Below are 22916 nucleotides of genomic sequence, written 5' to 3' on the forward strand. Positions count from 1 at the left end.
TCCGGAGTCGGTGGAATACTCTGCTTGCTGGATCTTGATCACAGTACTCTGTGCAGTGTGACTGACCTGAACGGTGGAGGCTCATGGGGATGGGGAGTCTCTAGGACACATAAGGGTGGGTGACTCCCCTGAGAGCACAAAGGCCACATTCTTGTGTCTCCAATAAGTGCATGAAGAAAAGAGGGATACAAAATGGGGGTATCCATAGTCTCCAGTGGCAGTATCCATATGCCACTAGATGGAGAATATCAGGCACCAGCGGTACCGACTGTTGCCACGGACCACCTGTGAAGGGAACCAAGGCATCTAGAGTCGTGGCGTAGCTGAAATACAGCATGCAAAGATGCATAGCGATTCCCCCGTTACTGGATCGTTTGTAGAGGGAACTGCCATAGGAAGTATGTGATGGCAAATGGGAGATGGAATAGCAACCAACGGAAGCGCAAACCCCCGGTAGGGAAGGGGGTAGCGATAGTCAGAACCGCAATCTACGGAAGTGTAAGTACCCACTCAATGGAGGGGGAAAAACCGACGGCAAACACTGCACCCTGTGGCAGTGCAAACGCTTTACCTACGATCGGGAGTAACATATCCAGTAAGTACTGTACCCCGAGGTAGTGCAATACATCACCCATCGAAGGGGGTAACGCACCTAGCAGGAACTTGCATATTAACGAGTTCTGTACTCTGTGGGAGGTGTCATCATCCCCCCCAGAAGGGTGTAATGCGTACGTAAACACTGCGACAGCAGTGAGAATGCCATCATGCCACCTAACAAAAGGTTAATGTATGCTGACAATACTGAGCCCAGTGGAACTTCAATTCCGCCACTCACAGAAAGAGGGACACCTTGCCGGCATTGAGGCCAATGCTAGTGAGGTCAGTCCACCTCAGGAAGGAGGTAAAACCCAAATTAAGCACTGTATCTAGTAGAAGTGTAAATAGTGCCTAAGGAAGGGGTTAATGCATACACCAGAACCGGTTAACACGGACGTAATCTAGGGACCGAATAACTGTCCTGCCTCGGCCCGCTCGTGCGCAGTTCCACCTCTCAGCCTCTAGCCATGGCTGTTGCAGGTTGCGGCGGTGTTGAAATAAGAACCAAACTACCCGGAGGTGGAATGGAACTAAAGGTCTGCTTACCGATTGCACAGACGGTGCTGTAGTAACCAAACGACCCAGGAGGGTGGATTGGGAACTTCCAGAGGTCCCCCGCTGAGTTGCGCAGGGTAGAAACTCAAACAGACGCCCCCGGAGGGTGGATGGGAGGTTTCAGTTGTCCACAACTGGATTTGCGCAGTCGGATATTTGCGCAGTAGTAGCACCATTAACCAACCGGTCTCAGAGGGCGGATCGGGATCCTCCAGATGTACCCCACTGGATTTATGCAGTTGGAGCATCATCAACCAAACGGCCCGGAGGGCGGATTGGGGACCCTTCGGATGTACCCACTGGATTTACGTAGTTGGAGCATTATCAACCAAACGGCCCCAGAGAGCGGATTGGGATCCTCCAGATGTACCCCACTGGATCTATGCAGTTGGAGCATAATCAACCAAACGGCCTCAGAGGGCGGATTGGGATCCTCCAGATGTACCCCACTGGATCTATGCAGTTGGAGCATTATCAACCAAACGGCCCGGAGGGCGGAATGGGAATCTCTCAGATGTACTCCACTGGATATGCGCAGTTGGAGCATAATCAACCAAACGGCCTCAGAGGGCGGATTGGGATCCTCCAGATGTACTCCACTGGATTTTTGCAGTTGGAGTATTATCAACCAAACGGCCCTGAGGGCGGAATGGGAATCTCTCAGATGTACTCCACTGGATATGCGCAGTTGGAGCATAATCAACCAAACGGCCTCAGGTGGCGGATTGGGATCCCTCATACGCACTCCATTGGAACTTGTGGGCTGAGGAGAGCAGGATCTGCATGCGCATAATTTTTAAAAAAAAATTTTTTTACTAATTTTTTATGAGGACCTAGCCCGATATGGAGAAGGGCTGTATACTGCAATATAAAGGCACATTGTGCCTGCAGACAGAATCTATAGAAAGCAGGGGCCTGAAATGAGGGAGGAAGTTCCGGCCTAGAAGGCCGCAAAGCCGGGGACTAAATTATCACGCCGGCCGACCGGGACTTACCGCTAGTCAGTACATAGCGAACCTGGATCGATGTCCGGAATGCGGTCACCTGAGTCCGCTGACCGCGTAAGCCCATCGGAGGAGTAAATATGCGTGGCCGAAGAAAAAAGAAAGAAATAAAACGGTAGGCCCAAATAAAGCCGGGGCCTAAATTTTGCGGCGTCCGGCCGAGTAGGGAATCCGTTCTGCCTGCTCTCCCGGGACGGCTTAGTGGACTCCTGAAAAGGGAGCCGCCGAGAAGGTGCGTCGCTTGGCCGACCGGGAAGCCCACCCGGTCGGTCGGAGAGCGGGGTCACCGGAATAGGGCGCAGAAGGCGCCTGTTTGTAGTCGGGAAGGGGTGAAAATAACATGCCGCGGCCGTGGAAAGGGATTAACCCTTTCTACTGAGGTGAGCTGGGTGATGGGTGGAGGATTCCTCACCCCCTCAAGAAGGGGCCATGTGAGGGGGACAGGGAGGGACAGTAAAACTCACCAGACTTCATCTGTGTTCTTCACCCATAGTCTTGTACCAGCAGGGCCACCCCACGACCGCTGGCACCAGGCATCAGGGGTCCATGTAGAGAAGGGCTGGGGAGGAGGTGGCCCTCTTGCTGGCGGGAAGCAGGGGAGCTAGGCTGCCCTGGTCCACTTTGTCTTCTTGGGGGAGGCAGGGCGGTGGAAAGGCAACACCGGCCAGCCTCCCAGGGAGACAGAGACGCATGCGAATCTGTGCCCCTTAACCTAAAAATAAAATAAAATAAAAACAAAAATCGTAAAAGAGCCACCCTGCTAAGCAGGGAGGTCTGCCTCCTACGACACTAAGCTAAAAACTGATATGCTCTCTCCAGGCTGGAGGGGGTATAGCCTGCAGGGGAGGAGTTATCACTTTTCAGCCTAGTGTCGCCTCCTAGTGGCAGCAGCAAGCTATACCCACGGTCCACGGTCCTGTGTCCCCCAATGATACCAGCGAGAAAAATGTCGTATCCGGCATTCAGGCAAGTCTTCAGTTCTTTTTGCCGGAGATAAAACAGTAGCATACTACGGTTTTCTCTTTTGCCTGATCAGACAAAATGACTGAACGGAAGACATCCTGAACGGATTACTCTCCATTTAGAATGCATGGGGATAAAACGGATCAGTTCTTTTTTGGCATGGAGTCTTTCTGACGGAACTCTGTGCTGGAAAAGAAAACCGCTAGTGTGAACGTACCCTTAGACAAGTCGTCTAGACCTGCACCAGATTTATCACAGGAGCTCAGGCTAGATGATACATTTGGTGAAGGGACAGAATCAGTTGGCTTACGTTAAGAAGATTTTTATGCCAGAACTGTGGCACATGTATGACACAAAATGGTGCATCTTAGACCCCCTCTTTCCCGTAAAGTTTCACCTCCTTTATGCAAAACCCGCCCCTTGCCGAACATGTTGGGAAAAAGCGTAGAAACCCTATATGCGCCAAATCGCATCACTTTTTAGACAGTTTTTTTGGTGCAGACACATTGGAAAATCTTGGACATAATATTATATGTTAGTATGTTGCTGTATGCAAATACATTATCCTCTGTGTCACTATGACACAGGTTGTTGTTACAACAGAGGTTACATGGTTAATGCGGTTGAAAAAAAGAAATCAAGTTCAACCAAGGGGCAGGTGGGGATGCGAATCCCAGAAGTTAATGTGTCCTATCAGGAGGCTTACGTGCCCTTTACACATGCCGAGAATTGAAAAGATCATCGCTAAGGAGCATTCGTATGCTGGCGGTGTAAATGTACTGCCGATTACCTGATAAACGAGAGAAAAGCTGGGTAATTGGGTAGTTCGTGCAGCACAAAAGATCCTTGTTTCCCAGTGGCAGATTGTGCTGTGTAAACACTATCTTCTGTCGGGAAAGGAGAGAGTATGGGGAAGAGCAATGGCATTGGTGATCCCCGCTCCGCATATTCTGAAGGAGATCAGTGCCTGTAAATGCAGCGGTCTCCTCCTCTGCTAGCGACCAGCAGATTGTCAGGAAGGAACGCTTCCTTCACGGCAATCTGCTTTTACATCATCCAGTGTAAAGGGACCATTAGTGTACAGACTGCACAGGGTCCCAGCTGTCCCTGATTGTATTACCAGGAATTTCAGTGGTCCAACTGAGGGGGGAGGGTTATTCACTTTAGATCATGCCGCTCATAGGCTAGGATCATTAGACAGATTAACATATGCTCAAAGATGGCACAGGACACCTGTGAAGGGCTTATTCCTGAGCCCAAAGTGCTGTCATATATAGGTTTTTTGGTGCGTTTTGCCACCCTATTAGGCAAAAAAAAATGCAAGTGCCAGATGTTTCAATGAAGTCTATGAGGAATATTAAACACAGGACAAACAAGCATTTTTTTGTAGCAGTGTTTTTTTTTTTTTTTAACCGTTGAGGTGTGCTTTTTGGGGACATTTTTCAAATCTTCGCAACAAATTATTCTGCCATTTTTTTCCTCTCTTATTGCCTGGCATTTTTCCTCTCACAAGTTTTTTTTGTTTTTCTGTGTGTTAGCAGTTTTTATGGCATCTAAGCAAGGTTTTTTTTATTTTTATTGTTTTTTCCCTGTACCGCTGTCCAGAGAAAGTGACATCACAGAGGGGCACACACTGTACTGTCCTCTAAAAAAGGAAAATAAAATAAAAAAAAAAAAAAAAAAAAAAAAAAAAAAAAACATACTAAGCATTAAAAGAAAGACTTTCAATATGCCAGGTGCTAAAAACACACTTTATGGGCAAGTGTTTTTATGGGCCAAAAAAAAAAAAAAAAAAACCAGGGTCAAAAACTGTGAGAGAAGGGATTTTTGTAATTTTCAAAACAGTGATCCTCACCCACTTCGGAGCCTCCTGATGTGTAGATCTTTCCTTCGGCGGCACATGCAGCAAGGCTGTCTCTTGGAGTTGGAGGGCCCAGTTTAGAATACCATGAATCTTTCACAACATTGTAGCAGTCCATCCTCTTTATAGGAAACAGCTGAGAACCACCCAAGATATAGACAACATTGTCCCAAAAGACACACGCTGCATCCCGGCGTTTCTCAAAGGGACATCTGATATCAGACCAATTATAATCCTAAGGAGACAAAACATATTTTATAAAACATATGATTACTATGTAACTCGTGATGATCAATTTGTATGAGGGAACTTTTATATATATGGTAAAGCAAAGAAAGTAAAAAATTCCTACCAGCAGTGGTCCCTGAGACCAGCCCAATGGGGTTGAGCTTTAGAACACAATAGGATATATCACCCCTCGTGTCAGAAAAGTGGCATCAAAGCACAAGCACAATTAAAAAATAAAATAAAAAAAATTACGAAAAAGGCCGAAACTGGTCTAAAATTTAGCTCCTAGGTGGCGTACACAAAGGCCAGATATGTGGATGCACCTCCTAATAAATTAGGTGCGATTCATAAAGTTTATAAAACTGCCTGAAAGAAATACTGTCACTTGATGACCATGACAGCCAATCACAATGTAGGTTTAATTTCTTATGGTGCTCTTGAAAAATGAAAGCTGTGCTGTGATTGGGTACTATGGAAATAAAGACCGTTTTATAAATCTGCCGCTTCCCTTCAAGAATTGCAATGACAGACTATGGTTTCTTAAAAAAATCTGCACATATCTTACAGCTCAGCACCTGTCAAAGCACATCGGTGATTCCATTTCAAAGAGGGGTACACAAGGATAACTCAAAATAAAAAATGTAGCTAATTTTTTAGGAAGAATTACATTAAACGCATACTTTTGGATTAAAGTATCGACAGGACTGAGGCTGTGAGCCCCCAAATAATGCAATCCGATAATCATGTTTCTTTCTTCGAGGTCTTGTTCCATCTGCTAGTTCTTCTCGATCTTCGGGAGACAACAGGTGATAACGCATTCCACCTATAAAAGACACGACACCGGCATTATTTTATGGAGTCAAGTAACCATGGTACAACTTTAAATGAAAACCTGTCATCATATATCTTCCAACAAAACCTTCTCCCCGCATAGATGTGTGCTTCTAGATCCATGACTCCTATTCAGAGAAATAATCTTTTTTACTTTGGTGCATTGGTGCAACGAGGGCATTGCCATTGCACCGAGAGGTTCTGCTAAGTTTCCCTGATGGCCATGCCCCCACCACTTTGACTGACAGGGCCAGGCAATGTCGATGTAGTCGCGCCTGGCCCTGAAATCTCGTGGCAGTGTGTTCAACTCAAACGCTGAATGGAGCTATGGTCTGCAGTCCTGTACTGTGCAGAACAAACTGCCATGAGATTTCAGGGCCAGATGCGATTACATAAACACTGCCTGGCCCTGTCAATCAGGGAAAAACTGTGGAACCTTTGAGCGCAACCACAAGGCCATTGTTCCACCGAGGGGCTTATTAGCATAAAGGAAAAATGGTTATTTCTCTAAATAGGGGCCACAGATCAAAGTTTACTGGAATCAGCAAAAGAAGCACACATCTATACAGGGGGAAGGTTTCATGGGAAAGTATGTGGTGACAAATTCCCTGTAAAATACCAAAATATAATATACAAGTAATAAGATTTCTGGGGTTTGACATTGATGTCCTATCAAATCAGATTTGGTCACTCGAATGGTTTGAACTGCAGTACTAAACTCAGCCCCACTTGTATGGATGTCACTGTATTGGGTTTTGCAGTGTTGAGCCGAGAGTAGCTGACCCTTTGATCAGTGATTAAGACCTCACTAATCAACAGAGCAACTGCTTGAAGAGGTAGTGGCACTCATATGCACTGCTAGCTTTTCGAAATCACCTGCGTGTTGCCTCCTCTGCCGCGGCAGTGCAGTGTAATTAAAACTGCTTGTCCTATGGGACAAGCAATTGTAATTATACTGCACTACCTCGAAAAAGCAGACAATGTGCAAGTAAACTACCTCTTCAACCAGCTGATTGGTGGGGAGGCGGAAGTCAGACCCCCGCCGATCTCATAATGAGGACCTATCCTTCGGTCATCAATATTGTAGGGCTGCACATCCCCTTTGTTACAGAGTCTATCAGATCCAGTCTAATAAGACCTGCACACCCTTGTTATTCAACAGTAGTTATCCTTCTTAGTAGTTATTCTTCTTGCCTTATTCCAGATAGCTACAGGATTGTGCTCATGTATGTGGTGCTGTTAAAAAGGATGATTACACTTACTGGTAATCGGATTTTCCGGACCCCATGACAGCACCACAGGGAGAGGATCCGCCCCCGGGGAGAGGAAACCATCAGAATAAAAACGTGGAGCCTCTCTCCCACCTCAGTGGTTTACAGAGCACGAGAGTGACGCCGACCAAAAGTTAATCACGTTTAAACAATTATATAAAAATATATATTTTTAAATTATGCTACACCCAAGTGCAACTGGAAAGGACCCAAGAAGAAAGATACTAGGGAGGGTGCTGTCCGGAAAGTGTAATCATCATTTTTCCCTTCCCCCACAACAGCACCACAAAGAGAATTACTCCTTAGGGAGGGACCACCGATTGCAAAACCTTTCTCCCCCCCAAAAAAAATCCCAAAAGTTTAAATCCGGGTGACGGTGACAGAAGAAGGTAGAAGGTGAAGACCACGTGGCAGCTTTACAGATTTGTTCTATAGAGGCATTAGCCCTATCTCCACCAAAGATGTAGAGACACAGCGGGTGAAAGAGCCTTCGCCGACAAAAGGGGGAGGACTACCTGCCTCAAGATTAGCTAGAGTAGCCATTCTGCCTTAAATGGGACCTTATAAAAGGATAAACAAAGCCGTAGACTTCCGCCAATTCTCTATAGCCGAAAGATATTGTAGCAAACACCATCTCAGATCCAGTGAGCAAAACCTCCTCTCCTTCGATGTCTTAGGGTTATTACAAAATTAAGGAAGAACCATTTCCTAAGACCTATGAAACTTAGAGGACACTTTAGGCAAGAAAGCTGGATCTGCATGAATAACAACCCTATCTTCCAGAATGGTCATAAAAGGGGGATTTATAGAAATAGCCTACCCACTAATAACACTAATGCTATGATCTGATGTTAAGGCCACCCAACAAGACCAGATCTTCAGGGTTAGATGTTTATTAGAGCTGGATTCAATGGGCTCAAAGGGTGCTTGCATCAGGGCACTCAGGGCTAAGTTAAAATCCCAAGGAGGAACTACTAGATCTATCTACCGCTTTAAAAACTCTGATGCCCATGGATCCAAAGCAGAATTTTGGTATAAAAAAAAAATTAATAATTGAAAACATACGACATCAAGTAAAACATCACGGAACTTTGGTATACATATGTGAGAGATTAAGGATAAAAAGTAGCAATAAAAGTACATGCACCGGCACTGAGTTTGTAAGTGTCGTGATTCTGATTATTGCAGTCCTGGTATTATATACATTGGAGGATTAGAGGTGTGTTAAATAGTTCATTAGTAGTCACACATATGTTAGTATGCTTGTTCAAAACCTATTCCACAACAATAGCGTAAACATCTGTCCACGTGTGTTATGAGACTGCTGGCACACATGTTTGTTAATATAGTTATTTAAGACTTGTCCCCAAGAAATTGCACATATATCCATCCAGATGTGTGGTAGTTTTGCTGACAGTATTGTCAGTCAGTCCACTGTTCTAATGATGTCTCTATGTTCTTAAGTATTGGACAAATACAATGTTAACCGATGAAGCACTTAAACCAAAGTAACTGTCCAAATTTTGGGATCGGTGCTAAATGCAGAGACTAATGTCTCTTATGGATTGTTGATATCACTTGGATTAGTATACTATTGTTAGTTGGTAGTATATTCAGTTGTCTCTACTCACAAGAGACCGAGTTTCGCTTACTGCAGGGGCGTCCTGCCTGTAGTACAGCTACCCACCCGAGCCGGGAGGTTCTCCTCCGTTGTGTGATGTATTCCGCGCTCGGAGTCGGCGTCCCACGTGGTATGATGTATGGTAACGTGACTCGGCTTCAATTCATAGACGGAGGCAGGAAACTTTTAGGTTTTCTTTACTGTCTCCACTTTCATGGTGCACTTTTTAGTCCTGCAGGTCAAAATTGGTAGTTTGAATTCTTGTTCACGCCAGACGCGTTTCAAGGTGACCTCACCTCTTCATCAGTGGCTTTGAACGAATTCCAAACTGCCTCCTTTTTATATATTGTTAGTGGTTCCACCAAAAACCCAGTTTCAGGGGAATTGTAAAACTCTGGTTAGGATTTTGGGTGTCATGGTTATTCTTACTATAAACACAAATATTTAGATTACAACATATAAACTGTATCTTCTGTGAATAGTTTAACTCCTTAAGGACCGGGCTCATTTTCACCTTAAGGACCAGGCCATTTTTTGCAAATCTGACCAGTATCACTTTATGTGGTAGTAACTTTAAAACACTGACTTATCCAGGCTATTCTGAGATTGTTTTTTCGTCACATATTGTACTTCATGACACTGGTAAAATGGAGTAAAAAAAATAATGTCATTTTTATTTATAAAAAATAAATAAAAAAATTTACCAAAAAATGTGCACATTTTTAAGTTTCAATTTCTCTACTTCTATAATACATAGTAATACCTCCAAAATTATTTTACATTCACCATATGTCTACTTCATGTTTGGATCATTTTGGGAATGACATTTTATTTTTTGGGGATGTTTCAAGGCTTAGAAGTTTAGAAGCAAATCTTGAAATTTTTCATACATTTTCAAAAACCCACTTTTTAAAGGACCAGTTCAGGTCTGAAGTCTCTTTGTGAGGCTTACATAATAGAAACCACCCAAAAATGACCCCATTGTAGAAACTACACCCCTCAAAGTATTCAAAACAGATTTAACAAACGTCATTAACCTTTTAGGTGTTCCACAAGAGTTATTGGCAAATGGAGATGAAATTTAAGAATTTAAATTTTTTGGCAAATTTTCCATTTTAATCAATTTTTTCCAGTAACTAAGCATAGGTTAACAGCCAAACAAAACGCTGTATTTACTGCCCCGATTCTGTAGTTTGCAGAAACACCCCATATGTGGCCGTAAACTACTGTACGGGCACATGGAAGGGGCGTAGAGGGAAAGGTGCACCGTGTGGTTTTCGGAAGGCAGATTTTGCTGGACTGGTTTATTTACACCATGTCCCATTTGAAGCCCCCCTGATGCACCCCTAGAGTAGAAACTCCATTTTGGAAACTACAGGATAAGGTGGCAGTTTTGTTGGGAGTATTTTTAGGGTACATATGATTTTTGGTTGCTCTAGATTACATTTTTGTGAGGCAAGGTTACCAAAAATAGAAATTTTGAAATTTCATCTCCATTTGCCATAAACTGTTGAGGAACACCTAAAGGGTTAATAAAGTTTGTAAAATCAGTTTTAAATACACTGAAGGGTGTAGTTTATTAGATGGGGTCACTATTATGGAGTTTCTACTCTAGGGGTGCATCAGGGGTTATTCAAATGGGACACAGTGGCAAAAAAAAAGAAAAAGGAGGTCATCAAAATCTGCATTCCAGAAACCATACGGCATTCCTTTCCTTGTGCGCCCTGCCGTTTGGTCATATAGCAGTTTACGACCACATATGGGGTGTTTCTGTAAACTGCAGAATCAGGGTAATAAATATGACGTTTTGTTTGGCTGTAACCCTTGCTTTGTTACTGGAAAAAACTGTTTAAAATGGAAAATTTGCCAAAAAATAGCTGTTTTGGCACCGTTTTTATATTATTTTTTTGACCGTGTTCATCTGAGGGGTTAGGTCATGGGGATTCTTATAGAGCAGATTCTTACAGACGGAGCGATACCTAATATGTCTACTTTTTTATTTTAGTTTTACAAAATAATATTACCATTCCCCCCCCCCCCCCCCCGATTGTCAGTGGCTAAATTGGGGAAGGGGAATATAAATTTAGTACTCCATGGAAGTGTGGTACTCCCTGAAGCAACCAATAATGCAGAGGCCTGGATGATCGGGGCACGTGTCATACTGAGGGGTGTCCTCCTGTGACACACTGCACTTTCCAGTATGGGAGACCACACCTGGAAAGTGTTGGCCAGGGACGATCCGGGCGCCTCAAGTTCCCAAGGTACTCCGCCCTGCTCTTTCCCGATCAGATAAGATTAGGTCCTTGAGGACTGCCTCATAGAACTGAAGGAATTTCCCTGTGTTGCCAGCGCTCCGGGACAGCACAAAATAGTTGTACAAGGCAACCTGCACTAAGTAGACCGCAACTTTTTTGTACCATGCCTGGGTTTTGCGCATGGCATTATATGGCTTTGAGTACTTGATCAGAGAGATCAACTCCTCCCAAATACCAATTGTAGTCGACGATACAATTGGGCTTGAGGACTGTTGCCGCGGTACCTTGCACAGGGACAGGGGTGATGCCGTTACCGTGCATTGACTGACAATACTGTCAGCTAAACTACAACATATCTGGATGGATATATGTGCAATTGCTTGGGAACAAGTCTTGAATAACTAGATTAACAAACATGTGTGCCAGCAGTCTCATAACACACGTGGACAGATGTTTACGCTATTTTTGTGGAATAGGTTTTGAACAAGCATACTAACATATGTGTGACTACTAATGAACTATTTAACACACCTCTAATTCACTAATGTATATAAGACCAGGACTGCAATAATCAGAACCACGACACTTACAAACTCAGTGCCGGTGCATGTACTTTTATTGCTACTTTTTATCCTTAATCTCTCACATATGTATACCAAAGTTCCGTGATTGATGTTTTACTTGATGTCGTATGTTTTCAATTATTATTATTTTTTTATACCAAAATTTTGCTTTGGACCCATGGGCATCAGAGTTTTTAAAGCAGTAGATAGATCTAGTAGTTCCTCCTTGGGATTTTAACATAATCCTGAGTGCCCTGATGCAAGCACCCTTTGAGCCCATTGAATCCAGCTCTAATAAACATCTAACCCTGAAGATCTGGTCTTGTTGGGTGGCCTTAACATCAGATCATAGCATTAGTGTTATTAGTGGGTAGGCTATTTCTATAAATCCCCCTTTTATGACCATTCTGGAAGATAGGGTTGTTATTCATGCAGATCCAGCTTTCTTGCCTAAAGTGTCCTCTAAGTTTCATAGGTCTTAGGAAATGGTTCTTCCTTAATTTTGTAATAACCCTAAGACATCGAAGGAGAGGAAGTTTCGCTCACTGGATCTGAGATGGTGTTTGCTACAATATCTTTCGGCTATAGAGAATTGGCGGAAGTCTACAGCTTTGTTTATCCTTTTATAAGGTCCCATTTAAGGCAGAATGGCTACTCTAGCTAATCTTGAGGCAGGTAGTCCTCCCCCTTTTTTCGGCGAAGGCTCTTTCACCCGCTGTGTCGCTACATCTTTGGTGGAGAGAGGGCTAATGCCTCTATAGAACAAATCTGTAAGGCTGCCACGTGGTCTTCACCTTCTACCTTCTTCTGTCACTGTCACCCAGATCTAAACTTTTGGGATTTTTTGGGGAGGAGAAAGGTTTTGCAATCGGTGGTCCCTCCCTAAGGAGTAATTCTCTTTGTGGTGCTGTCGTGGGGGAAAGGGGAAAATGATGATTACACTTTCTGGACAGCACCTTCCCTGGTATCTCTCTTCTTGGGCCCTTTTGAGTTGCACTTGGGTGTAGCATAATTAAAAATATATTTTTTATATAATTGTTTAAACGTGATTAACTTTGGTCTGCGTCACTCTCGTGCTCTGTAAACCACTGAGGTGGGAGAGAGGCTCCACGTTTTTATTCTGATGGTTTCCTCTCCCTGGTGGCGGATTCTCTCCCTGTGGTGCTGTCATGGGGTCTGTAAAATCCAATTACCGTTAAGTGTAATCATCATTTTTAACAGCACCACATACATGAGCACAATCCTGTAGCTATCTGGAATACGGCAAGAAGAATAACTACAAAGAAGGATAACTACTGTTGAATAACAAGGGTGTGCAGGTCTTATTAGACTGGATCTGATAGACTCTGTAACAAAAGGGATGTGCAGCCCTACAATATTGATGACCGAAGGATAGGTCCTCATTATGAGATCGGTGGGAGTCTGACTTCCGCCTCCCCACCAATCAGCTGGTTGAAGAGGTAGTTTACTTGCACATTATATTGCACTATCTCGAAAAAACAGACAATTACAATTGCTTGTCCCATAGGACAAGCAGTTTTAATTACACTGTGCTGCCGCGGCAGAGGAGGCTAACATATGTGTGACTACTAATGAACTTTTTAACACACCTCTAATACTACCAATGTATATAATACCAGGACTGGAATAATCCGAATCAAGACACAAACTCAGTGTCGGTGCATGTACTTTTATTGATATTTTTTAGCCTTAATCTCTCACATATGTATACCAAAATTCCCTAATTGATGTTTTACTTGATGTCGTATGTTTTCAATTATTTTTTTATGATATTTTTTCAAAAATTTGATGAGTATCTATTATAAATAAACCCGATATATGTATGAAATACAGATGGTGAGTGCCTGCTAATCAATTATATAAGCGATTAGGTGAACCACTTTTTAGCAGAGCACCGTTACCATAGTGATAGGTGGGGTGAGCCACTATAAACACAAGTTCCTTTTTTTTTATGAAGAACAGATCAGCCCTTCCTGAAAGAATTCCAGAACTTGAGAGGTTGACACCAAATTTGGTAAATCATTGGGGTCTAACCTATAACAATCCATAAATTTCTTCCAAACTCTAGCATAGATAGTAGCAGCTTTTTTACTTTTAAGCAATGTAGATACTAAACTCTGAGAAAACCCCTTCTTGATTAGAAGTGCCCTTTCAAATTCCAGGCCATTAACCTCCCTGGCGATATTCCCGAGCGTGACTCAGGGTTAATTTTCACTGCCAGGAGCGGTAACCCCGAGTCACGCTCAGGGTAACATTGCAGAGCTGTCAGCGGAGTCCCCTTACCTTCTCCTGGCGATCCAGCGATGTCATCCGCTGTGATCACTGGCAGCATCTGACTTCCTGGTTCCATTCCCTGCGAGCAGCAGCGGTGCATGGGATTGGAACCGAGCGGGAAATTCAAAAGTGTAAACATAAAAGTGACACACACACACACATAAAAGAGGTGGTCACCTCAGATCTAACACTTGATCACTGTACAGTGCCCTTTTCCTGCCATTTTACTGTCATTTGTGCCCATAAAATATTTATAACATGACATTAAAAAAAACCCACTTTTGGTACAATATTCCTGACATAATCATAACCTCCCTGGCGATAAGTGAAGACGCTGAACCTCCGGATGCAAAACCGGTCCGTGCATCAGAAGGTCGGGATCTCTGAAAGGACCCAAGGGTTCAAAACCGACGTGGTCCTGAGGGGAGTGAATCATGCCCTCCTGGGCCAAAAGGGCGCAATCAAAATAATCCGTGCTCCCTCTTCTCTGATCTTCCTCAACACTAAGGGTATCAACTGAACCGAAGGGAAGGCATATGCCAGAGGGAAGTGCCATTTCAGAATTAATAAATCCACCCCCCATAAGGGGATTCTCTGGGGTTTAAAGAACAGAACTGCTTTACATTCCTGTTTTGGCGAGTAGCAAAAAGATCACTGGCATACCCCATAATTCTATAATTCTGGAAAAAATTCTCAGTTTTAAAAGGACCATTCCCTATGCTTTAATTGGTACCTGCTCAAAAAATCCGCCTGAGAGAGTTTTCCTTCCCCTTTATATGAAGGGCAGAGATATGACTGACCTGACACTATCCTTCTGAACAATCTGTCTACCTCTAGCATTAGGGAATCCAATCTGGTACCCCCGGTGATCGATATAGGTTACTGCTACTTGGATGTCCGACATGATCCTGGCACGTCCTCAGCCGAACAAAGACAGAAAGGTCTCTACTATCAGCCTTATTGCCAGGTGTTCATTCCTGCTGGAAGACAAAGACTTGACTTTGAGACCATTGACCCCTAAATACCTGACCCAGGACACAAGCCCCCCACCCAGAGGGACTGGTGTCCATGGTTAAAACTACCAGGTCGTGACGATTCTCCCTGTTCTCCAACCAGGTTAGGTTTCTCAAGGTCCTGTCAGAGATCTATAATCTGGCCTCTAAGTGACCCCCATTTTTGTTGAAGGCTGCTAGAATCTCTGCCTGAAGCTGTCGGGAGTGGACCTGAGCCCACTCCTTTGGAATACAGGAAACTAGGGAACCCAGAACTGACATTGCTTTTCGTATCATCAGCTTTGGAGTTCCTAAAGTCCTTAACTGCGACTGGACACCTTTTCTTCTGGTAAAATAAACCCTCTGAGTCCAGAAGAAGGGCCAAAAATATCTGAAGCCTCTTTGGAGTCAACCTGGATTTTGTGGTATTTACAATCCATCCTAAGATCTGTAGAATCCTTATCGCTTCCTGAACTGCAACCATACAGTCTTGGAAAGAGTTTGCCAGGATTAAAAAGTCATCCAAATAAGGAATGAACATGATGTATTTTTCTCTTATGTATGAGGCCATTTCTAGTATCACTTTGATAAAAACCCTTGGGGCCATTCATAGCCTGAAGGGAAGGACTTGAAGCTGCAGGCGACGCAGCTGGCTGCCTGTCTGAATTGTTATCCTTAGAAACCTTTGATAACCGGATGAATGGGGATATGATAATTAGCGTCTTTTGGGTCTATAACCGCCATGTTGCAATATGGAAAAAGAATCTGAATCGTTGATCTTATAGTCTCCGTCTTCAATTTCCATAAAACCAGGAATATGTTTAAATCCTTCAAGTTGATTATTGGTCTGAAGGACCCATCCTGCTTTGCAACCAGGAAAAGTGTGGAATAATAACCCTCTAATTGCTCTTGAGTCAGAACTGGAACTAAAACATTTTTTCCTATTAGATCCTGCACTTCTTTTTCCATTTAGGATATCCCCACCCCCTTGTTAATTAAGATTTTGTTAATCAAATATTTTTTTTTGAGGGGGAGGGGGGAATTCCCAGGCCCCCTTTAAAAAGGATTCTTCTTTTTTATCTAGGGGTCCCCGAGAAATCCTATTTCTTCAAAAGGTAAGGGAAGCTTTCCTAGAAACTTTGAAAATAGCCATATAAATCTTGGGAGCTCTGTCGAGGCTTCCTCCTCGAAAGTATATTTTCTTTTAAATCTTTTTCCCCGTTCCTTTCTAATTAATGCTACAACTTTTTATGGACTGGAAAACATCTACGCCTCTTTTCCTGTAACCCCTCAAATAGGGGTTGGCGATATAAACGATATTATCGACATAAATTCGGGCAACGATATAGATTTTAGCTATATCGCAATAGATGACCACTGAGCGGTAGTGAATTGAAGAAGAGTCTCACTCACAGCTCCGTGGCCTCCCAACTCTGCACTGGCCAGGGCCTTGCGTGCAAACATCCGTCAGCGCGCTGGCTGACGCTGTGTGTAATGTCAGGTCCTTCCCAGTGCATGCTGGGAAGACGCTGTCCGTCTCCTGCGGACTCCATCAGCCAGCCGCGCACCCTGCAGCAAAGGTAAAAATATTGGCAGAGGCCCAAATCTACCAGGGTATGGGGGGGAAGTGGGGGGGGGGGGGGCTATGGCATGTGGCTGATGGCACTGGCTGTGGGACATGATGACGGTGGCAATGGTATGGGACTGATGGCGCTGGCTGTGGGACATGATGATGGTGGCAATGGCATGGGGCTGATGGCGCTGGCTGGGTGACCTGGATGATGGCAAATGGCATGGGGCTGATGGCGCTGGCTGGGTGACCTGGATGATGGCAAATGGCATGGGGCTGATGGCGCTGGCTGGGTGACCTGGATGATGGCAAATGGCATGGGGCTGATGGCGCTGGCTGGGTGACCTGGATGATGGCAAATGGCATGGGGCTGATGGCGCTGGCTGGGTGACCTGGATGATGGCAAATGGCATGGGGCTGATGGCGCTGGCTGGGGGACCTGGATGATGGCAAATGGCATGGGGCTGATGGCGCTGGCTGGGGGAACATGATTGATGATGGCCATGTAATTTGTATACATAAAGAAGAAAATAATTATAGAGATGTGTGAATATCTTACTTTCATGTAACTAGGTTGATTTTCTTAGGTAGTTGCCTTAAGCTGCTTGTTCCTTGCTCCCCTCCCTCTTTGCTTCAAGCTGTCCATTTGTCCAACACTGAAGCGAGAACAGAGGGGGATTGAAGCTGCAATAGGCCCCTCACTTCTCCCTCAGAATTATTTGGCTAGATACACACACATTATTCACTGCCTATAGAAAAGCACCTCGTTGAAGTGTCACATATGATGTATGTAGTATTGATGTTAATAAGACCACCATTATAACATGGCGCTCACCCACAGGTGTTTACATTAGTTCACATACCAAAGTTTGTAAGATTTGTAAAGTTTGCGCAGGACTCCAAGTGTTATCACCTTTCTTCTCATCTCTTATTAACCCATTGAGGTTACCTTGATTTGGAGCACCAGAGTGCATCTTAAATGCTTTAAAGCAACTTCAACAATAACATATCACGAAATATAGTTATATCGCACATGTTAAAATTATATCTATATATAGGCCATATCGCCCAGCCCTACCCTCAAACATAGCATCTACCACCGATTTATCCTCTATAACTTCTTCCAGATTCATAGTGGATAGTAATTTCTCTGTATTTTCCAGTGGAAAGCACAACCTCCCCTTTACCTCTTTATCTGACAACGAACGTTCTAAGGGAAAGTTCTCTAATAAAGAGCCGCTTTCCTCCGAGGAATCATCCTGGGACAAATTGCCATCTTCCATAGACACAGCTCTCCTTTTCTACCAGATTTTAAAGTACTCCTAACCTCTGACCTAAATCGGTGTCCTTATATTTTTCATAAAAGAGGGAGATCCTTCTGCCACAGTCTTATCCATACACTGCTGACACAGCTTCTTGTCATAGGAGGATGAGAGAGCACAGGGCACACTCCCTATTTTTCTGCTTAATTAAAACCTTTTTAGGCTTGCCCTGAAAAAATAAATCACACATAAATATTGTGAGTTAAATTGCCATATCGATGACCATCCTGGCTAATACAGATACAGGAGCCGTGTTCTCCCTCTACGCTGAATCACTTCTCTTGTCCTCCTCCACAATAATGGGCTTCCACACAGAGATCCTGCTTAAGGAACATGAAAGAAGCTCAGCACCCTGAGTATTACCAGACTTCAATCCTCAGCCCTGTTGCAGTAAAGGATGGAAGGTCTGAGGGGGAGTATTAATGACCAGGAGGATTCAAAAAGCAATCTGGAACCTTGATTGCTTGCTCCCGCCACTCGGACCACTGCCAACCACAAACAGAGCTCTGCTCAGGACACTTCATTGGCATCTCCCTGTTCAAAGGGACGCTCTGATAAGCCGCAAAACCGCACGCATGTCACCGTGCCCTGCTGAATCTGTCACTCCACTGGAGTAGCCCACACGTCTGCCGCAAGACCCCAGATCGCTCTGTGATCCTAGGGTCCTCCCAAGCTGGAAAATACCACACGATGGACCCTGGCAGGCTAACATTAACCCTCTAGGGCCTCCCTAGGAATTCCAGACCAGCAGTAGGTGACCTGTGGAAAAAAGGTAGGTCTCCTACTCCAAGGACAGGAAACCACTGAGGTGGGAGAGGGGCACAACCTTTCCCTGGGGGCGGATCCTCTATGTGTGGTGCTGTCGTGGGGAAGGGAAAAACTAGGTGAAAATGCACTGACCCCTTAGGCCTCTTTCACACAGCCGTTGCGGAAACATGTGCGGGTGCGTTGCGGGAACACCCATGATTTTTCCGAGCGAGTGCAAAACATTGTCATGTGTTTTGCACTCGAGTGAGAAAAATCGCGCATGTTTGGTACCCAAACCCGAACTTCTTCACAGAAGTTCGAGTCTGGGATCGGTGTTCTGTAGATTGCTATTATTTTCCCTTATAACCATGTTATAAGGGAAAATAATGCATTCTGAATACAGAATGCATAGTAAAATAGCACTGGAGGGGTTAAAATATATATATTTTTTTAACTCCCCTTAGTCCACTTGCGTAGCCCGTGATCTTAGCTCTGTGTAGCAACAAGGACCTTTGATGACGTCACAGTCATCACATGATCCATCACCATGGTAAAAGATCATGTGATGGATCATGTGATGACTGTGACGTCACCAAAGGTCCTTGTTGCTACACAAAGCGAAGATCAAGACAGAAGGAGATGCCGGGCTGCACGAGCAAGTGGACTAAGGCGAGTTCAATTTTATTTTTATTTTTTTAACCCCTCCAGCACTATTTTACTATGCATTCTGTATTCAGAATGCTATTATTTCCCCTTATAACTATGTTATAAGGGAAAATAATACAGATCGGGTCTCCATCCCGATCGTCTCCTAGCAACTGTGCGTGAAAATCGCACCGCATCCGTACTTGCTTGTGGATGCTTGCGATTTTCACGCAGCCCCATTCACTTCTATGGGGCCTGCGTTACGTGAAAAACACAGAATATAGAGCATGCTGCGATTTTCACACAACGCACAAGTGATGCGTGAAAATCACCGCTCATGTGAACAACCCCATAGAAATGAATGGGTCGGTATTCAGTGCGAGTGCAATGCGTTCACCTCACGCATTGCACCCGTGCGGAAAATTCGCCCGTGTGAAAGGGGCCTTAAGGATGCAGCCTCTTTTGGCCTGCGGGAGACAATGTTGTTCATTCTTAGAGATGAGCGAGTTTGGTTCATCTTACTGTGGAAGAACACTATTTGTTCATCTGCATCACTCGTATTCATTATAATCCTTATCTCAGTCTATGCATTAAAATGTATTGAATTTGATGAAAGAAAGGCTCTTTCAAAATGGCTGACGTTAACGCGAGACTTCATTAGACTCATGCATGAGCCATTACTGCAAGTAGTGGCACATGCATAAATAGGTGATAGTCAAAGCTTATCTAGATTTTGCTTGTAAAATGACCCCGCACAGGTCACAGAACATGCCTAGAAAACTCTCCCATAGAAGTCAACGAGATCCCCCCTGACCACTGTGTCTATGGACCATGGGCTGCCGTAAAGCAGTATTCTTAATGCTTTCTAAATGCTGTAAAGAACAGCTAAGGCAAAATGTCCACCTCCATAATCATGTTCAGAAAAATAAATCTGCAATCAGAAAATAAAAACAGATTAGAAAAAAGGATGTGTGTTACTATCTGGTTTTAACTGGCAGTTTAATAATTTGATGATGTATTCCCTTCCAAGGCACCATTTTGTGGTACAGATTATGTAGACAAAAACCTAGAGTTAGAAAGAAAAATTGTTTGGGTTTTCTTGTTCTCGTTTTTCAATGTTTACCTGGTGATCTAAAAGACAAGTTAGCCACATTCTGCAGATCAGTAGGATTACAACTATACACAATTTATCTAAAACACGTCTGTGTAATAGGACCTGGAAGTGATCGCGTGGACACAGGTCCTGAGCCCACTCCACCCCCAAGATAAACTATTACATAATTTCAGGGTTACAAGCCAATCCTCATTATGTAAGTGTGTCATTAAATGAAAATATGTTAAAAAAAAATAGATCTAAATGGCTCACCAAAAATACATCTACAACTAATAGACATATATGTTGTTATCTCATAACAGGCTTCACTCACTGATGACCATCTTGAGGCATTCTGGGTTGTCCTGGATGAGAGGCTCTGATTGCACCGTTTTACTTAGAAAATTTTTCGAAATCAGAGGGAATCTGACTTTTGCAAGAATATCCACCATAAATGGCTGTCTGTTTGGCTCATCGTATTTTAACCATCTCACTGCTGCATCGTAAACCTGAAAAATAAAACACACCAAGATTAACAGGAGCTGACCAAAACCGCCTCTATACTAGACCGTAAAGTTACGGACCTTCACCCCTCCACTTCATTAAAGGGGTCATTCAAAACCTATAATGCTCCACAAAATGACCAGGCACTTCATACAGGTTATACTTACCTCGTTCCCCGGCACTCATTTTTTGTTGTCTAAACCTGGGGTGCCCCTTATAGTCTTATAATCCAGAAAATCGGTACTGTAAATGTTTGTATTACAAGACAATGGACATGGACTGTCTGTGACTGTATAGACAGTTGGAAACCCTGGTTTAGACTACATGCATCAGATGGGAGAATCCTGCCTACCTAGACCTTACAATCTAGGTCCTATACCTGGTCCTCAGCACGAACAGTCAATGTGTCCTGGTTTAAAAGGTGGGTAACGCGTTTCACATCCAACTGCAAAAATTCATCTGTTTTGTAAACTTCTGTGAAATGTTGGTGAATAAAATCATCTGCCGTGGCCTTCAGCTCTGGACAATCGAGGCATTCTGCTAGGACACTAATACCTAAAACACATCAACAAAATGATGGATGCATTTAGATCAATACACAACAGATCATGAAAAAAAATAAGTTCACCGATTGGCAGCCACAGTCCTGCACCTGCAGAGTGGACTGGAGAAAACACATCAATCGCATTATATGACGCTCCTTTTTTATGGATCGCTGACTGGGCTGTCCTGTACCTTAGGTAAGCCCAAAGAAACGCCTGTGCATAGTTTATGTATTGCTATGTATGGTAATAAAGATCATAGTGCAATACAAATAATAATTCCAGTTTAATAAAGCTAAAGGGGTTGTCTCAAGGACAGTTCTTGTCAACAAATCCTATTAGCGCATATGGTCGTCATAGATGAGGAATACCTTGATCAGGCCCCCCCCCTTTTCTAGGCCACAGAGATGAAAAAAATGATCCATCTCATTCATATATTACCTGGCCAGCATGTAATACTACAGTCTATATGCTAGAAGCCATCTTTAGAGAAAGGGTGGTCTTCATAATATGATGTAAATAACCCCCCCCCAAAAAAAACATGCAAACACATTTACTGTATACAACAATAACTGTAACAACCTGTACAATAGAAGAGAATAAAAATGATGATTAAAGGGGCTGTCAGAGTTAAAATCAGGTAAAATAACAAAAGATGTAATACTTAACTGTTTTCCACCGCTCAGCTCTGGTCCTCCCTGCGGCCGATGTCCTTTTCCTGGCTGCAACAGTAATGTTCCGTGCACACAGGTCACTGCTGCAGCCAATCACTGGTCTCAACAGTATACAGAACATCACTGCAGTGACCAGTAACTGGCTGCAGAGGTGATCTATGTGCATAGAATGTAACATCTGCAGCCAGTTAAAAGAAAAAGCAGGGAGGACTGAAAGAAGCAGCGAGGAAAGGTTGTATCTCTCTTATTATTTTACCACATATAGAGGGGCTGCCTGTTTTTGCTTAACTTGGAAATCCCCTTTAAGGATCCAAATCAATGGCCCAAAATGGTGCAAAATAACAGTACAAAACATTATAGCCATCATAGTGTGAGGAGGCACATATACATTATTTTTAATTTATACAAAAAAAAGTGATCTTACAGTGCAAAATTAGTAAGATAATTAAAAAATATTATATAAATTGATTCTAAAGTTATTACCACATAAATTGACATCAGATTTGAAAAATGGTGCTGTGACCTAAAGACCAAAATAGGCGGTGTCCTCGGTTAAGACCAAAACTTGTTTTTGGCATTCTGCAGTTAAGTAATGTTTAACTACAGTTAAAACGTGTTCTAGAATAAATAAAAGAACAAAGCTTTGGTGTTAAAATTGAACAAAGGCTTAAAAAACTGAAGACACAAGTAAAGGCCCCTTCACACTGCTCAGCTGAGCAGACGGAGGTCTTCCCGGCAAGCGCCTGCTCGTCATTGGAGACCACTGCTGTATTTACATGCAGA

At 43.6% G+C, this 22916-nt stretch overlaps 1 protein-coding gene across 1 annotated transcript in view; it reads right to left on the bottom strand.

Annotated features, from left to right (window-relative positions):
* KLHL7 (kelch like family member 7) overlaps window positions 1–22916 on the bottom strand; it is a 63007-nt gene that overhangs the window by 11087 nt on the left and 29004 nt on the right. Inside the window, exons 5-8 of the mRNA XM_044293222.1 lie at window positions 21297–21472; window positions 20748–20922; window positions 5889–6031; window positions 4975–5215 (exon numbers count right to left, since the gene is read on the bottom strand). Of these exons, the coding sequence (XP_044149157.1) occupies window positions 4975–5215; window positions 5889–6031; window positions 20748–20922; window positions 21297–21472 (735 nt within the window). The remainder of the gene's footprint in view (window positions 1–4974; window positions 5216–5888; window positions 6032–20747; window positions 20923–21296; window positions 21473–22916) is intronic.

This window comes from Bufo gargarizans, chromosome 5 (assembly GCF_014858855.1).
Source record: "Bufo gargarizans isolate SCDJY-AF-19 chromosome 5, ASM1485885v1, whole genome shotgun sequence".
Lineage (NCBI taxonomy): Eukaryota > Metazoa > Chordata > Amphibia > Anura > Bufonidae > Bufo > Bufo gargarizans.